This window comes from Oncorhynchus kisutch, linkage group LG4 (assembly GCF_002021735.2).
Source record: "Oncorhynchus kisutch isolate 150728-3 linkage group LG4, Okis_V2, whole genome shotgun sequence".
Lineage (NCBI taxonomy): Eukaryota > Metazoa > Chordata > Actinopteri > Salmoniformes > Salmonidae > Oncorhynchus > Oncorhynchus kisutch.
The window spans coordinates 12,016,118-12,031,371 of record NC_034177.2 but is presented as its reverse complement, the minus strand read 5'-3'; the positions used below and the strand labels follow the sequence as shown (position 1 = coordinate 12,031,371).

At 41.5% G+C, this 15,254-nt stretch overlaps 2 protein-coding genes across 3 annotated transcripts in view; one reads left to right on the top strand and one right to left on the bottom strand.

Annotated features, from left to right (window-relative positions):
• The window catches only part of LOC109888516 (zinc finger protein GLIS1), a 162,470-nt gene extending 160,784 nt beyond the window's left edge, over positions 1-1,686 (top strand). The window contains exons 10-11 of the mRNA XM_031822432.1: positions 640-798; positions 1,027-1,686. Coding sequence (XP_031678292.1) covers positions 640-798; positions 1,027-1,163 — 296 coding nt within the window. The 3' untranslated portion in view covers positions 1,164-1,686. The remainder of the gene's footprint in view (positions 1-639; positions 799-1,026) is intronic.
• An 842-nt stretch (positions 1,687-2,528) lies between these two features.
• Positions 2,529-15,003, bottom strand: LOC109889046 (elongation of very long chain fatty acids protein 4). Of its 2 annotated transcripts, XM_031822433.1 has the most exons (8): positions 14,904-15,003; positions 9,944-10,007; positions 5,131-5,318; positions 4,914-4,994; positions 4,540-4,596; positions 4,206-4,320; positions 3,578-3,705; positions 2,529-2,880 (listed from the first exon to the last, which is right to left on the bottom strand). In XM_031822433.1, the coding sequence occupies exons 2-8, from the start codon at positions 9,999-10,001 to the stop codon at positions 2,713-2,715; spliced, it is 795 nt and encodes a 264-aa protein (XP_031678293.1). In that variant the 5' UTR covers positions 10,002-10,007; positions 14,904-15,003; the 3' UTR covers positions 2,529-2,712. The 2 variants fall into 2 exon arrangements, with proteins under 2 accessions (XP_031678293.1, XP_031678294.1); XM_031822434.1 differs by lacking the exon at positions 9,944-10,007 and having other exon boundaries at positions 14,904-15,000.
• Positions 15,004-15,254: the final 251 nt, after the last annotated feature.

The following is a 15,254-nucleotide window of genomic DNA, read 5'->3' as shown; positions in this document are numbered from 1 at the left end:
TTGCTGTACACCAGCGGAACCCATCCAACTTGAAGGAGCTGGAGATGTTTTGACTTGAAGAATGGGCAAAAATCCTAGTGACTCGATGTGCCAAGTTTATAGAGACATACCCCAAGAGACTTGCAGCTGTAATTGCTGTAAAAGGTGGCTCTACAAAGTATTGACTTTGGGGGGGGTGAATAGTTACGCATGCTCAAGTGCTCTTTTGTTGCAGAGGCAGGCCCCTCCCTCCCCATCCCTGTGTAATGTGTATAATAACGTTTTTTATTTAGTTACAGCAGCAGAAGAGCCACCCTGTGATGGCTAGATTAAATATTGTGTGTGTCAGAGGAGGAAATAGCATTTAAGTTTTTTTGTCTTATTTCTTTCACAATAAAAAATATTTTACATCTTCAAAGTGGTAGGCATGTTGTGTAAATCAAATGATGCACACCCCCCAAAAATCTATTTTCATTCCATGTTGTAAGGCAATAAAATAGGAAATATGCCAAGGGGGTGAATACTTTCACAAGCCACTGTATAGGTCCAGTGGCCATACTGAGCATTCCCTAGAGAGTTCCATTTAAATTGCAGTGGTGCAAGGGGCTTTGTCCATTTGAGTTATTCTGTGCTTGATCCTCTCCTCCCTTCTCTCTGTAGATTACCAGGGCAGCTTTCAGAGCTGCTTCCATTTTGGAGACTCGTACAGAATGGAACAGTCTGTGAGTGGTGTTCATGTACCAGCGGATTCACATTGTTACACTTCCCACCAGAACAACGGCTTCCACATGTCGAGTACTAGCAGTGGCTCTGCTGCAGGTGAGACCTGGCGTAGATCACCTCAGCTTCCTCCTTCTCCTCTTAACAGTTTCTGTCTTGTTTCTCTGTTATTTTCCCCCTCCTTTTCATTGAATGAGAAGTGTGTGTGCACTAAAATCAATAATTGAATTATTTCTGTATGTTGATCAAGCCAACTATTTCCCCACGCACTAAACAGTGTAGCATCAAATTTGATTGTGTGTCTAATTCAGTGGTCTCCTACCCCAGGCTTCAGCTTGGCACAGGACCTCCAAGGATCAGGGGAATGCCAGTTCTCCTCCAGCCCAGAGGAGAGCATCTTCTTCCAGGTGAACAGCTTCGACCGCAGCCTGAGTCAGATGTCCTCCGTCTACACAGAGACATAGAGGACCCGATGCTACCCTGGGTATCGCTATACGGGCGATGTATCTCAATAGTCTGGAGTGGCATCCATTCCTTACAGGTTTGTTCTGTTCTAAAGGAAACAATACAATTGAAAACAATCTCTACTGCTCTAGAACGACTGTCAGTCATAACTCTGTAACAAAACAAGAGCTTCCTACAGCCCTGCCCAACAGATTCCACATGGACTCAGATGCATCCAAATGGACACATTTCCAAGACATAGGCAATTCTGGACTAGGTTGTCTCTTTCTACATTGAACAATCTACTAGGGACTGAAATGTAGAAAAATATATATTTTGCAGTGTTTTTACAGTGGATGAAATGCCTTGTTTATTTGTTTTGATTGTCTGAAGATATTTCTGGAAGGTAAATGGAGGGGTGGTCATACATTACATATTCTGGAACAGTCAAATCTACTTTGTGTATAAATGTACAGTTTGTTTAAAGCAGTCTTTTGAATGTTTGTTATTTCCAAGTTTAAGAAATAAATAATTGTACAATAACACAATTGTGACTTTAATGTTATATGGATGTACTGTTTTATCTTTTGTTGTATATGTAAGTGCCTTAATGTGTTTGGACCCCAGGAAGAGTAGCTGCTGCCTTGGCAACAGCTAATGGGGATCCCTAATTAAATACATATCTTATGGCGGTATGCACATCCACAGAACTAGCACAGCTGCAAGATAATGCCATGTCAGTAAAATAAAACTATTTTAAGTATCAGAGGAGCATTCAAACAAAACAGTGGTCAGGAATTCTTCTCCTTTTCCTATAAGCCTTGCTTGGTAGTAAAACATGGTTATAGCACCAAGTACAGCGTCTGCGCCTCTAACTAAAGCACTATATATGCTATAATGTGAAATGAATATGCCTAAGATATAAGCAGCAGCACTACAAAGTAGTGTATGTCAAGTTTCAGAAAAGTTCCAGTGGCGGACAGTTCGACACACCGGTAAGAGGAACACCAACCATTGACATACTCTGCCCTCTTGTGAGCAGTCTCAGCTTTTCACAGTAACATTATGAAAAGGAATGCAGTGGTATTGAGACAATTTGTGATGACTGTTCTCTCTTCATAGGTTCACAGCCAGTTAAAGACTGGGTTTTCCAAACTCGGTCAATGGACACCCTGGGTGCATATTTTGGTTTTGCCCTAGATCTACACATCTGCAAAAAAAAGAAAATCAACTCATTATCAAGCTTTGATTATTTGAATCAGCTGTGTAGTGCTTGGACAAAAATAAAAAAATAAATGCACTTCTCGGGGTTCCCCAGGACCAAGTTTGCAAAATGCTGCCATAGGGAATATTGTAGGAGGCGTCACAAATAAATATCCAGATAATGTTTTTGCAAAATGTTTAAATTGACAGTGAATTTAATTCAGGTACAGTAAGACAGTGTGATTATGAATAGGATAATAAATACATAATTTGGTGGGTGCTTATATTTGTCCTATTCAATTGGAAATGCGTTTCTCTTTGCATATCCTGAGACACCCTCGGAGTGGGGGGTCACGGCCATATCCTTCACGTCTTCTTGCTCTTCCTGCTGAGGTAGCTCTGATAGTAGAAGTTGCTGAAGAGTAGGATGAGGCTGACACAGTAGAAAAACACATAGGCATTCATGGAGTCTGGGAAGTCACACTCAGTGAAGAGGTTGTAGCCTGTGTGAGTTGTCAGCAGGACAAACTGGAGCTGAAACCACCGTCAGGAGAACATTGTTTAAGAACAACCTTCTCATATCTTCGTTCATAATCACGATCTGTTTTCTACCACACGTAAGGCCTAGATACAATCAGTTATAACCGACAATTGCATAGCCTATTATTGCTTTTGTATAGGTTACGTCAGAGGTGTAACCGTGGTGGAGCTGTCAAATCCACAATCGTCTCCAAGTGTTATCGCAGTCATGGCCATTGGATGCACCATGTGGCATTAGTAGAAATCCAATGCGTTACAAAATCCAACACTGAAATGTGTGATGTAATCTACACCTCAACTAGGCTGATATAATTCCTTAGCCTATTGTTTAAATGGTTTTCACTTTGAGTGTCATAGTTTCTATATAGCCTACACGTTCTTGTTGTGAACTATTAACGCAGGTGGGATTTAAGGATGGGTGTGGTTTCTTGACAATGACCACAAGAGCAACCGCTCACCAATTTGACTACTCTAACACAGTTACAAACTCCGACATCATCCTGAACAAAAGCAATAATAGGCTATGCAGTTGTTGGTTATGGTGCGTTAACACTGAACTGATTGAATCCAGGTCTTAATCCCTTAATACTCTAAGCTTCTGTAGTAGCCAACAAATTCACAAATCCCAGATGTATCCCCTTTTTCTTAAACCTCACTAGATGTCTGCAGAGCTGTAGATAGAGCCACTCACCAGCTGAAGTGACGTCAGATAGCGTTTCCACCATAAGTACTTCTGCATGTGAGGCCCAAGAGCAGCCAGTCCGTAGTAGGAGTACATTACAGTGTGGACGAAGGTGTTGAGAAGACCGATGCAGAACGCTAGGAGAGAGAGGAACACAAAACATCTCAACTATCTGTTGCACAGCATCATGAATGATATGGACAATTTGCTAGGACCCCATAAATCATTTTATATTTATATTTGAGTAATTTAGCCGACACTCTTATTCAGAGCGACTGACAATGAATGTCTATTTGTAAGTCTAGCAGGTGCCTACCAGGTGTTGAGAAGTCCCAACAGAGTTGATAAAACATCTTAATTAGAGCGTTAATTAGAGCGATAACTTGGAGTGGTTAGAGCGTTGGACTAGTAACCGGAAGGTTGCAAGTTCAAACCCCCGAGCTGACAAGGTACAAATCTGTCATTCTGCCCCTGAACAAGGCAGTTAACCCACTGTTCCTAGGCCGTCATTGAAAATAAGAATTTGTTCCTAACTGACTTGCCTAGTTAAATAAAGGTAAAATAAATGTAAAAAATATATATGGCATTAACGAATAGGATACAGAGTTTTTCCTGGTCTTCATACTGCTAGACTTACATTGGCCTCCAGCCAGGTACTTCGCCCCTGCCCACCAGTTGAAGATCATGGTGCCATGGTGATAGACATGCAGGAAGGTCAGCTGACTGTTTTTCTTCCTCAGGATGAAAAACACCTGTGAATGGAGAGTTTGGAATGGGTTTGAAATGGATCTCCTATGTTTCACATGAGTCTGACGTTAATCCTGGGTCATATTGATTAATGCACACCGTAGGAAAACGTTTTGAAACAGAACACGAAAATTAGCATTTCCTGGACAAGTAGTCCCCATTTCACTTTGTTTTCTTCCGTTTGGTACCTAATGAATATAACCTTGATTTTCAATGTGTTTTACCGTGTCAGCCAATTCTATGACCTTGGAGAAGAAAAACCACCAGCATGCTTTGGCCATCTGGTGAAACAAACAGAGAGAGTTATCCACTGTTATGGCCAGGGCTTTGGGACAGTCTTCAGAGATGGAATAGATATGTGTACTATTTGGGGGCATTTACAAGTTAGGTCAACTATGTGAGAGGTTCAACAGTTTGTGTACAGTAGGGACTATGTGAGAGGGTCAACGGTTTGTGTACAGTAGGGACTATGTGAGAGGTTCAACGGTTTGTGTACAGTAGGGACTATGTGAGAGGTTCAACGGTTTGTGTACAGTAGGGACTATGTGAGAGGTTCAACGGTTTGTGTACAGTAGGGGCTATTCAGATGCACTCTTACCCTCATCGCCAGTGGGCTAGTGCTGTAATCCACAGGTTGACACAAGTAACTGTAGTTAGACAGTATGGACGTGACCAAGAACTGCAACATAAAAACCTTTATTGGTCAGGTGAAACACTTCATAATCAAACATAAATTAGGCCCATTTCTATGGCTGCTGAACACACAAACACATTTAAAGAGAAATCCACTCATTTTGATGGGAGTTGGAGCACACCTCGTGGAACATGTAGACAGACAGGCAGACCATGGCGAAGTTGTAGACAATGAGCACAGCCTTGAGGTCAACAGGTTGCCTGTGTTTCATCAGCTTGGGCCCAGCCCAGACCACACCAAGATAGAGGAGGAATATAGAAGCCACTGGCATGGGGGAGTAGACCAGTAACCATGGATCTGTCCTCTTATCTGGAAGTAAACATGGAAGCCCACTGTATTCATCTCACTTTTAAAATGTTAATATTCTGTTAACTCATTCCCAATTAATGTTGTCGACTCGTCCTGTACGAGTGGCCAAAGTATAAAAAAAACTTCCAAAACCCCACCTCAAAGTTGTATCTCAAACAGACCTTTTCATAAATGCTTGCCATTTCCTTATTTATTTATTTGTAAAATGTTTTATTTATTTCTATATGACGTCAAGATGGCTCATTAGCTGAGCTGGACAATGAGCAGCTACATGCCGTGAATATTTTTAATGACCGGCAATCGCTCACACCATTCTGTTCTTAGCGTACACCCACAACATTCAAAACACAGAAAAGCTGTTTTTTTATACTGAACAAAAATATAAACGCAACATGTAAAGTGTTGGTCCCATGTTTTATGAGCTGAAATAAAAGATCCCAGAAATGTTCCATACGCACTAAAAGCTTATCCCTGTTAGTGAGCATTTCTCCTTTGCCAAGATAATCCATCCACCTGACAGGTGTGGCATATCAAGAAGCTGATTCAACAGGATGATCATTACACAGGTGCTGGGGACAATAAAAGGCCACTAATATGTGCAGTTTTGTTACACAACACACTGCTACAAATGTCTCAAGTTGAGGGAGCGTGCAATTGGCATGCTGACTGCAGGAATGTCCACCAGAGCTGTTGCCAAATAATGTAATGTTCATTTCTCTAGCATAAGCCATCTCCAACGTAATTTCAGAGAATTTGGCAGTACGCCCAAACAGTCTCACAACCGCAGACCATGTGTAACCATGCCATCCCAGGATTTCCACATCCGGCTTCTTCATCTGCCGGATCGTCTTGAGACCAGCTACCTGGACAGCTGATGAAACTGAGGAGTATTTCTGTCAGTAACAAAGCCCTTTTGTGGGGAAAAACCCATTCTGATTGGCTGGGCCTGGCTCCATAGTGGGTGCCCTATGGTTGTGCCTCTGCGAAATCTATAGGTTAGGACCTAATGAATTGATTTCAATTGACTGATTTCCTTATATGAACTGTAACTCAGTAAAAATTAAAAAAAACACTGAAATTGTTGCATTTATATTTTTGTTCAGTATAACATACTTGATTACCATCTTTTGGAAGGAAAACTGTAACTCATATTGTCATTAATTCTAGCTCATATTTCATAGAAATCAGGAAACCCTGGACAGTACTAACACAGCAGACAATATACATTTACATTTTAGTCACTTAACAGACGATCTACAGTGACTTACAGTCAGTGCATTCAGCACAGTATATTTGCAGTACTAGTTTTAGTGCCATTATTTTCTATATCTTTTTTTAACCAATTTTATACTGAATGTTAGCAGACCTTCAAACAAGACCTAATATTAGATAAAGGGATTCTGAGTTTACAGATAACAAAAAATGTTGATACTTACACTACATGACCAAAGATATAGGGACACTCCTTAAGATTAGTGGAGTCGGCTGTTTCAGCTACACCCGTTGCTGACAGGAGTATAAAATCGAGCACACAGCCAAGCAATCTCCATAGACAAACATTGGCAGTAGAATGACCCGTCCTGAAGAGCTCAGTGAGTTTCAACATGGCACCATTTTAGGATGCCACCTTTCCGACAAGTCAGTTCATCAAATTTCTGACCTGCTAGAGCTACACCGGTCAACTGTAAGTGCTGTTATTGTGAAGTGGACACGCCTAGGAGCAACAAAGGCTCAGCTACGAAGTGGTAGGTCACACAAGCTCACTGGACTGCCAAGTGCTGAAGCACATGGCATCTAAAAATCCGTCTGTCCTCGGTTGCAACACTCACTCAGTTCCAAACTGCCTCTGGAAGCAATGTCAGCACAATAACTGTTCAGTGGAAGCTTCAGGAAATGGGTTTCCATGGCCAAGCAGCAGCACACAAGTCTAAGATCACCATGTACAATGCCAAGCATCGGCTGGAGAGTGTAAAGCACCCCTGCCATTGGACTCTGGAGCAGTGGAAATGCGTTCTCTGGAGTGATGAACCACGCTTCACCATCTGGCAGTCCGACGGACGAATCAGGGTTTGGCAGATGCCAGGAGAACAGTACCTGCCTGAATGCAGTGTCAACTGTAAAGTTTGGTGGAGGAGGAATAATAGTCTGGGACTATTTTTCATGGTTCGGGCTAGGCCCTTTAGTCCCAGTGAAGGGAAATCTTAACGCTACAGCATACAATGACATTCTTGACAATAAAAAAAAATATATATGTTTACCTTTAACTAGACAGGTCAGTTAAGAACAAATTATTATTTACAATGATGGCCTACCAATATCCCCATGCACAAAGCGAGGTCCATACAGAAATGATTTGTCGAGATTGATGTGGGAGAACTTGACTGGCCTGTACAGAGACCTGACCTCAATCCCATCGAACATCTTTGGGATGAATTAGAACACCGACTGCGAGCCAGGTCTAATCGCCCAACAACACTGGCCGACATCACTAAAGCTCTTGTGGCTGAATGCAAGCAAGTCCCTGCAATGTTCCAACATCTAATGGAAAGCCTTGCCAGAAGAGTGTAAGCAGTTTTGGCAGCAAACGGGGGATCAACACCATATTAATGCCGATGTTTTTGGAATGAGATGTTCGACGAGCATGTGTCCACATACTTTTGGCCATGTAGTGTATTTGATTTATTTCCTTAACAAAGTTATGCAACACCCAATTCCCTTGTGTAAAAAAGGAATTGCCCCCTTACAATCTAACTGGTTGTGTCACCTTTAGCTGCAAGTTGTTGATCAGTCTGTCACGTCACTGTGGAGGAATTTTGGCCCACTCTTGCATTCAAAACCGCTTTAACTCAGCGACATTTGTGAGTTTAAGTATGAACTGCTCATTTCAAGTCCTGCCACAACATCTCAATTGGGATTAGGTCTGGACTTTGACTAGGCCATTGCATTTTTATGTATACTTGATTGTGTATTTCGGATCATTGTCTTGCTGCACTTCAGCTCACAGACGGATGACCTGGCAGCCTAACATTCCCATGTAGAATTCTCTGATACAGAGCAGAATTCACAGTGAATTCTATTAAGGCAAGTCGTCCAGGTTCTTGAGGCAGCAAACCCTCCCCAAACCATGACACTTTCACCACCATGCTTGACCGTTCGTATGAGGTTCTTACTGTGGAATGCAGTGTTTGGTTTTCGCCAGGCATAATGGGAGCCATGCCATCCAAAACGTTGACTCAAGTTAGCCAAAAACAATCACATGGAAGAACCTGGATGATCATCAAGACTCTTGAAAGAATGTTCTATGGACAGATGATTCAAAAGTATAACTTTTAGGACGACATGCGTCCCAATATGCCTGGTGAACCTTATACTAACGGTCAAGCATGGTGGTGTTAGTGTGATGGTTTGGGGATGCTTTACTGCTTTAGGACTTGGACGACTTGCCTTAATAGAAGGAACCATGAATTCTGCTCTGTATCAGAGAATTCTACAGGAGAGTGTCAGGACATCTGTCTGTGAGCAGAAACGCAGCTGGATCATACAGCACGACAATGATCCAAAACACACAATTAGGTCTACGTGAAAATGGCTAAAAAGCAAGTTTTGGAATGGCCTAGTCAAAGTCCAGACCTAATCCCAATTGAGATGTTGTGGCAGGACTTGAAATGAGCTGTTCATGCTTGAAAACCCACAAATGTTGCTGAGTTACAGCAGTTCTGCATGAACAAGTGAGCCAAAGTTCCTCCACAGTGACAAGAGAGACTGATCAACAACTACAGGAAGTGTTTGGTTGGAGTCATTGCAGCTAAAGGTGGCACAACCAGTTATTGAGTAAATACCTTTTCACACAGGGGCTTTGGGTGTTGTATTACTTTGTTAATGAAATAAATTAACTAAGTATGTAATTGTTATTTGTTGACTTGGGTTCCCTTTATCTAATAGGTTTAGGTTGAAGATCTGATAACATTCAGTATATATAAAAATGCAATAGAGAAAATTAGGCACTGTGTACACAACTGGAGCTGGATTGACCTTATATGTAGTACATTTTGCACTGTGTACACAACTGGAGCTGGATTGACCTTATATGTAGTACATTTTGCACTGTGTACACAACTGGAGCTGGATTGACCTTATATGTAGTACATTTTGCACTGTGTACACAACTGGAGCTGGATTGACCTTATATGTAGTACATTTTGCACTGTGTACACAACTGGAGCTGGATTGACCTTATATGTAGTACATTTTGCACTGTGTACACAACTGGAGCTGGATTGACCTTATATGTAGTACATTTTGCACTGTGTACACAACTGGAGCTGGATTGACCTTATATGTAGTACATTTTGCACTGTGTACACAACTGGAGCTGGATTGACCTTATATGTAGTACATTTTGCACTGTGTACACAACTGGAGCTGGATTGACCTTATATGTAGTACATTTTGTATCTGTTGACTGTGTGATGGAGGCTGATGGTAAATGTCCTACGTGTATCAATTGCAACTAGATAATCCAGTCCTGTGACATTTTGTGTTGCGGGCTGAATCACAAAAAAGTCTAGTATGCCCCTATATTGTCAGTGGCCTATCATAAAATCTATACCCAAATTCTGAAATACCTCCATTCTCCAACATCCACTGGTGCATGGACTTAACGCTTTGCCATGCTGAAGCCATTTGACACTGTTGGAACAGGAAGTTGGTAATTGATTATAGCAATAATCCTTAATTAAAACAATTACAAAATGACCCACCCCCATTTGCTAAAAAGCTACGGGATGGGACTGGAGAAATGTAACCACTCAAATTCATAGGCAGAGTAATGGATGCAAGGACTGACCATCCATGAAATGAAATGTATAGTTTACATTTAGGTTGTTTACAAACAGTGGAGTACAACAAGATTATATTTTGAGCTCTGAACTAAGCTCATGAGGCATTTATAATTTATATTGTTTAAGAATAAATGGGTATAACAAAGGATCATCAAAAGTCGTGCTATAAATTCTCAGACAACCCAAAGATTCCTTGATGCCCTTCCAGACTCCCTCTGCCTACCCAAGGACGTCAGAGGACAAAAATCAGTTAACCACCTAACTGAGGAACTCAATTGAACCTTGCGAAATAACATAGATGCAGTTGCACCCCTAAAAATTAAAAACAAATGTCATAAGAGACTAGCTCCCTGGTATACAGAAAATACCCGAACTCTGAAGCAAGCTTCCAGAAAATTGGAACGGAAATGGCGCCACACCAAACTGGAAGTCTTCCGACTAGCTTGGAAAGACAGTACCGTGCAGTATCGAAGAGCCCTCACTGCTGCTCGATCATCCTATTTTTCCAACTTAATTGAAAAAAATAAGAACAATCCAAAATGTATTATTGATACTGTCGCAAAGCTAACTAAAAAGCAGCATTCCCCAAGAGAGGATGGCTTTCACTTCAGCAGTGATACATTCAAGAACTTCTTTGAGGAAAAGATCATGACCATTAGAAAGCAAATTACAGACTCCTCTTTAAATCTGCGTATTCCTCCAAAGCTCAGTTGTCCTGAGTCTGCACAACTCTGACAGGACCTAGGATCAAGAGAGACACTCAAATGTTTTAGTACTGTATCTCTTGACACAATTATGAAAATAATCATGGCCTCTAACCCTTCAAGCTACATACTGGACCCTATTCCAACTAAACTACTGAAAGAGCTGCTTCCTGTGCTTGGCCCTCCTATGTTGAACATAATAAACGGCTCTCTATCCACCGGATGTGTACCAAACTCACTAAAAAAGCCTCTCTTGAAAAAGCCAAACCTTGACCCACAAAATATAAAAAAACTATCGGCCTATATCGAAGCTCCCATTCCTCTCCAACATTTTTGAAAAAGCTGTTGCGCAGCAACTCACTGCCTTCCTGAAGACAAACAATGTATACAAATGCCACAGTCTGGTTTTAAACCCCATCAGAGCACTGAGACTTCACAAGTGCAATGACTTTCTAATGGCGTCAGACCGAGGCTCTGCATCTGTCCTCGTGCTCCTAGACCTTAGTGCTGCTTTTGATACCATCGAGCACCACATTCTTTTGGAGAGATTGGAAACCCAAATTGGTCTACACGGACAAGTTCTGGCCTGGTTTAGATCTTATCTGTCGGAGAGATATCAGTTTGTCTCTGTGGATTGTTTGTCCTCTGACAAATCAACTGTAAATTTCAGTGTTCCTCAAGTTTCCGTTTTAGGACCACACATATATATATATATATATATATAATATTTTTTTTTACCTCTTGGGGATGTCATTTGAAAACATAATGTTAACTTTCACTGCTATGCGGATGAAACACAGCTGTACATTTTGATGAAACATGGTGAAGCCCAAAAATTGCCCTCGATGGAAGCCTGTGTTTCAGACATAAGGAAGTGGATGGCTAAAAAAATGTTCTACTTTTAAACTCAGACAAAAAGAGATGCTTGTTCTAGGTCTCAAGAAACAAAGAAATCTTCTGTTGAATCTGACAATTTATCTTGATGGTGGTACAGTCATCTCAAATAAAACTGTGAAGGACCTCGGCGTTACTCTGGACCCTGACCTCGCTTTTGACGAACATATCAAGACTGTTTCAAGGACAGCTTTTTTCCATCTACGTAACATTGCAAAAATCTGAAACTTTGCCCAAAAATGATGCAGAAAAATTCATCCATGCTTTTGTCACTTCTAGGTTAGACTACTGCAATGCTTTACTTTCCGGCTACCCGGATAAAGCACTAAATAACCTTCAGTTAGTGCTAAATACAGCTTCTAGAATCTTGACTAGAATCAAAAGATTTGATCATATTACTCCAGTGCTAGCTCCCTACACTGGCTTCATGTTGAGGCAAGGGCTGATTCCAAGGTTTTACTGCTAACCTACAAAGTATTGCATGGGCTTGCTCCTACCCATCTTTCCGATTTGGTCCTGCCGTACATACCTACACGTACGCTTCTGTCACAAGATGCAGGCCTCCTAAATGTCCCTAGAATTTCCACTATAGAGCTCCATTTTTATGGAATGGTCTGCCTACCTATGTGAGAGACGCAGACTCGGTCTCAACCTTTAAGACTTTATTGAAGACTCATCTCTTCAGTAGGTCCTATCATTGAGTGTAGTCTTGTCCAGGAGTGTGCAGGTGAACGGAAAGGCACTGGAGCAACGAACCGCCCTTGCTGTCTCCGCCTGCCCGGATCCCCTCTCTCCACTGGGATTCTCTGCCTCTAACCCTATTACAGGGGCTGAGTCACTGGCTTACTGGTGCTCTTCCATGCCGTCCCTAGGAGGGGTGTGTCAAGTGAGTGGGTTGAGTTCTTTGTGGGCTATACTCAGCCTTGTCTCAGGATGGTAAGTTGGTGGTTGAAGATATCCTTCTAGTGGTGTGGGGGCTGTGCTTTGGCAAAGTGGGTGGGGTTATATCCTGCTTGTTTGGCCCTATCATCGGATGGGGCCAGTGTCTCCTGACCCCTCCTGTCTCAGCTTCCAGTATTTATGCTGCAGTAGTTTGTGTGTCAGGGGGCTAGGGTCGGTCTTAAATCTGGAGTATTTCTCCTGTCTTATCCGGTGTCCTGTGTGAATTTAAGTATGCTCGCTCTAATTCTCTCTTTCTCTCTCTTGGAGGACCTTAGCCCTAGGACCATGCCTCAGGACTACCTGGCATGATGACTCCTTGCTGTCCCCAGGCCACCTGGCTATGCTGCTGCTCCAGTTTCAACTGTTCTGCCTGCGGCTATGGAACCCTGACCTGTTCACCAGACGTGCTACCTGTTCCAGACATGCTGTTTTCAACTCTCTAGAGACAGCATTAGCTGTAGAGATGCTCTCAATGATCGGCTATGAAAAGCCAAATGACATTAAATCCTGAGGTGCTGACTTGTTGCACCCTCGACAACTACTGTGATTATTATTATTTGACCATGCTGGTCATTTATGAACATTTGAACATCTTGGCCATGTTCTGTTATAATCTCCATCCGGCACAGCCAGAAGAGGACTGGCCACCCCTCATAACCTGGTTCCTCTCTAGGTTTCTTCCTAGATTCTGGCCTTTCTAGGGAGTTTTTCCTAGCCACTGTGCTTCTACACCTGCATTGCTTGCTGTTTGGGGTTTTAGGCTGGGTTCCTGTACAGCGCTTTGAGATATCAGCTGATGTAAGAAGGGCTATATAAATACATTTGATTTGATTTATCATTGACTTATTAGTCCAAAAATTGATATAGCAACATATAGTGTATTCACGACAACAGGGAAGCTGGAGAAGAAAAAGAAACTGACTGGGAAAAAAATGTTTTGAACGGTCATCCAACTCAGCAACTTGGGCATCATCCTAGACCTCCAACTTATCTGAGCAAAGATCACTGGGGTGTATTCATGAAGCAAATTCTACAACAAAAACCATTTACTCCAAATGTTGTTTACTTTGTCATTTACTTGGTAATGAAAATTTGAGTTTATATTGGACAAATTCAGGTAGATCATTCCCAGTTTCGTTTGCTTCCGTTTGTTTCTTAAACTGTAAACGGTTCCCGTTGCAATAAGCTATTGAGAGAGGCTGCCATAGTCAGACCTGGACCTCAAGAGAAGACAGGCTATGTGCACACTGGCCACACAATGAGGTGGAAACTGAGCTGCACTTCCTAACCTCCTGCCAAATGTATGACCATAGAGGCACATATTTCCCTCAGATTACTCAGACCCACAAAGAATTCGAAAACAAACCCGATTTTTTGATAAACTCCCATTTCTATTGAGTGAAATACCACCGTGTGCCATCACAGCAGTTAGCTGTGACTTGTTGCCACAAGAAAAGGGCAACCAGTGAAGAAGCAACACCATTGTAAATATAACCCATATTTTTTCCCATTGTCACAACAGGGTATAAAGCCATAATATGGCATATGAAATATCTCTACGCCTTTGACATTTTTGTGAGTGTAATGTTTACTGTAAAGAAATAAGACATTCATACACTTTTGTTAATTATCTATTTAACTTACTCTGGCAATGTAAACATATGTTTCCCATGCCAATAATGCCCTTTGAATTAAATGAGTAATTAATATATCCCTGATATCACGATTAGTATCAGTCTGAGCTCGTTTTTTTCCGAGTTCCCAGTTGTCGTGACCATAAGGATTCTCGCTTTAAATCACAAATGACGTCACGTTTCCCATAACCAAGTAGAGGTATACCACACAACCAACGCGTAGGATACATAGTTTGCGTTCAAAAAATATATATCCTGGTTAGTTCATTGAATCACCAAATAATGTGGAGACAATTAATTGAATTGTGTCATTTTTTTGCACGTTAGAGAGGCGTGGTATAATCTCAAAGTTTGACACACATTTAGTGGCCTTTAAACTTTCTTTCAGTCCTTGTAAGGACATTACCATAAATATTATTTCCCATTTCACACGCGCCGTAAATTCATAGAAAATGACGGGCAAAGTTCAAATAAACTTACAATATTTGTGTGAATATTTATCTTACAATTTTTCGCCTGAATAAAGACAATACACACAGAGCTGTGTTTAAATGAATGAAATGTACTTACCCGACAAAAGCGTGGGACTTCCTTCTGAAAACTGGTGAAAATAGGCCTACGCGAGACGCCCCACACGGCGTTTTAATTGGACACATTATGGCAACAGCTACCAGGCAGGTATTTCAAGTTCTTCAAGTTCGAGCATGTGCTCAGCACCTAACGTAGCAAGCGCAGAAAGACAAGCAAGAGAACCCCTCCTACTGCCATAATACTTATGTAGGCCTACGTTTAAAAACCGAATCATATTGCTTCATATCCACAAACAGTTTTGTTAAGAAAATTATGTTATTTGAGCTCGAAATCGAGGGGTGATGCTAGGCCCCCCAAAAAAATTATGTATTAAAAAAAATATATATATAT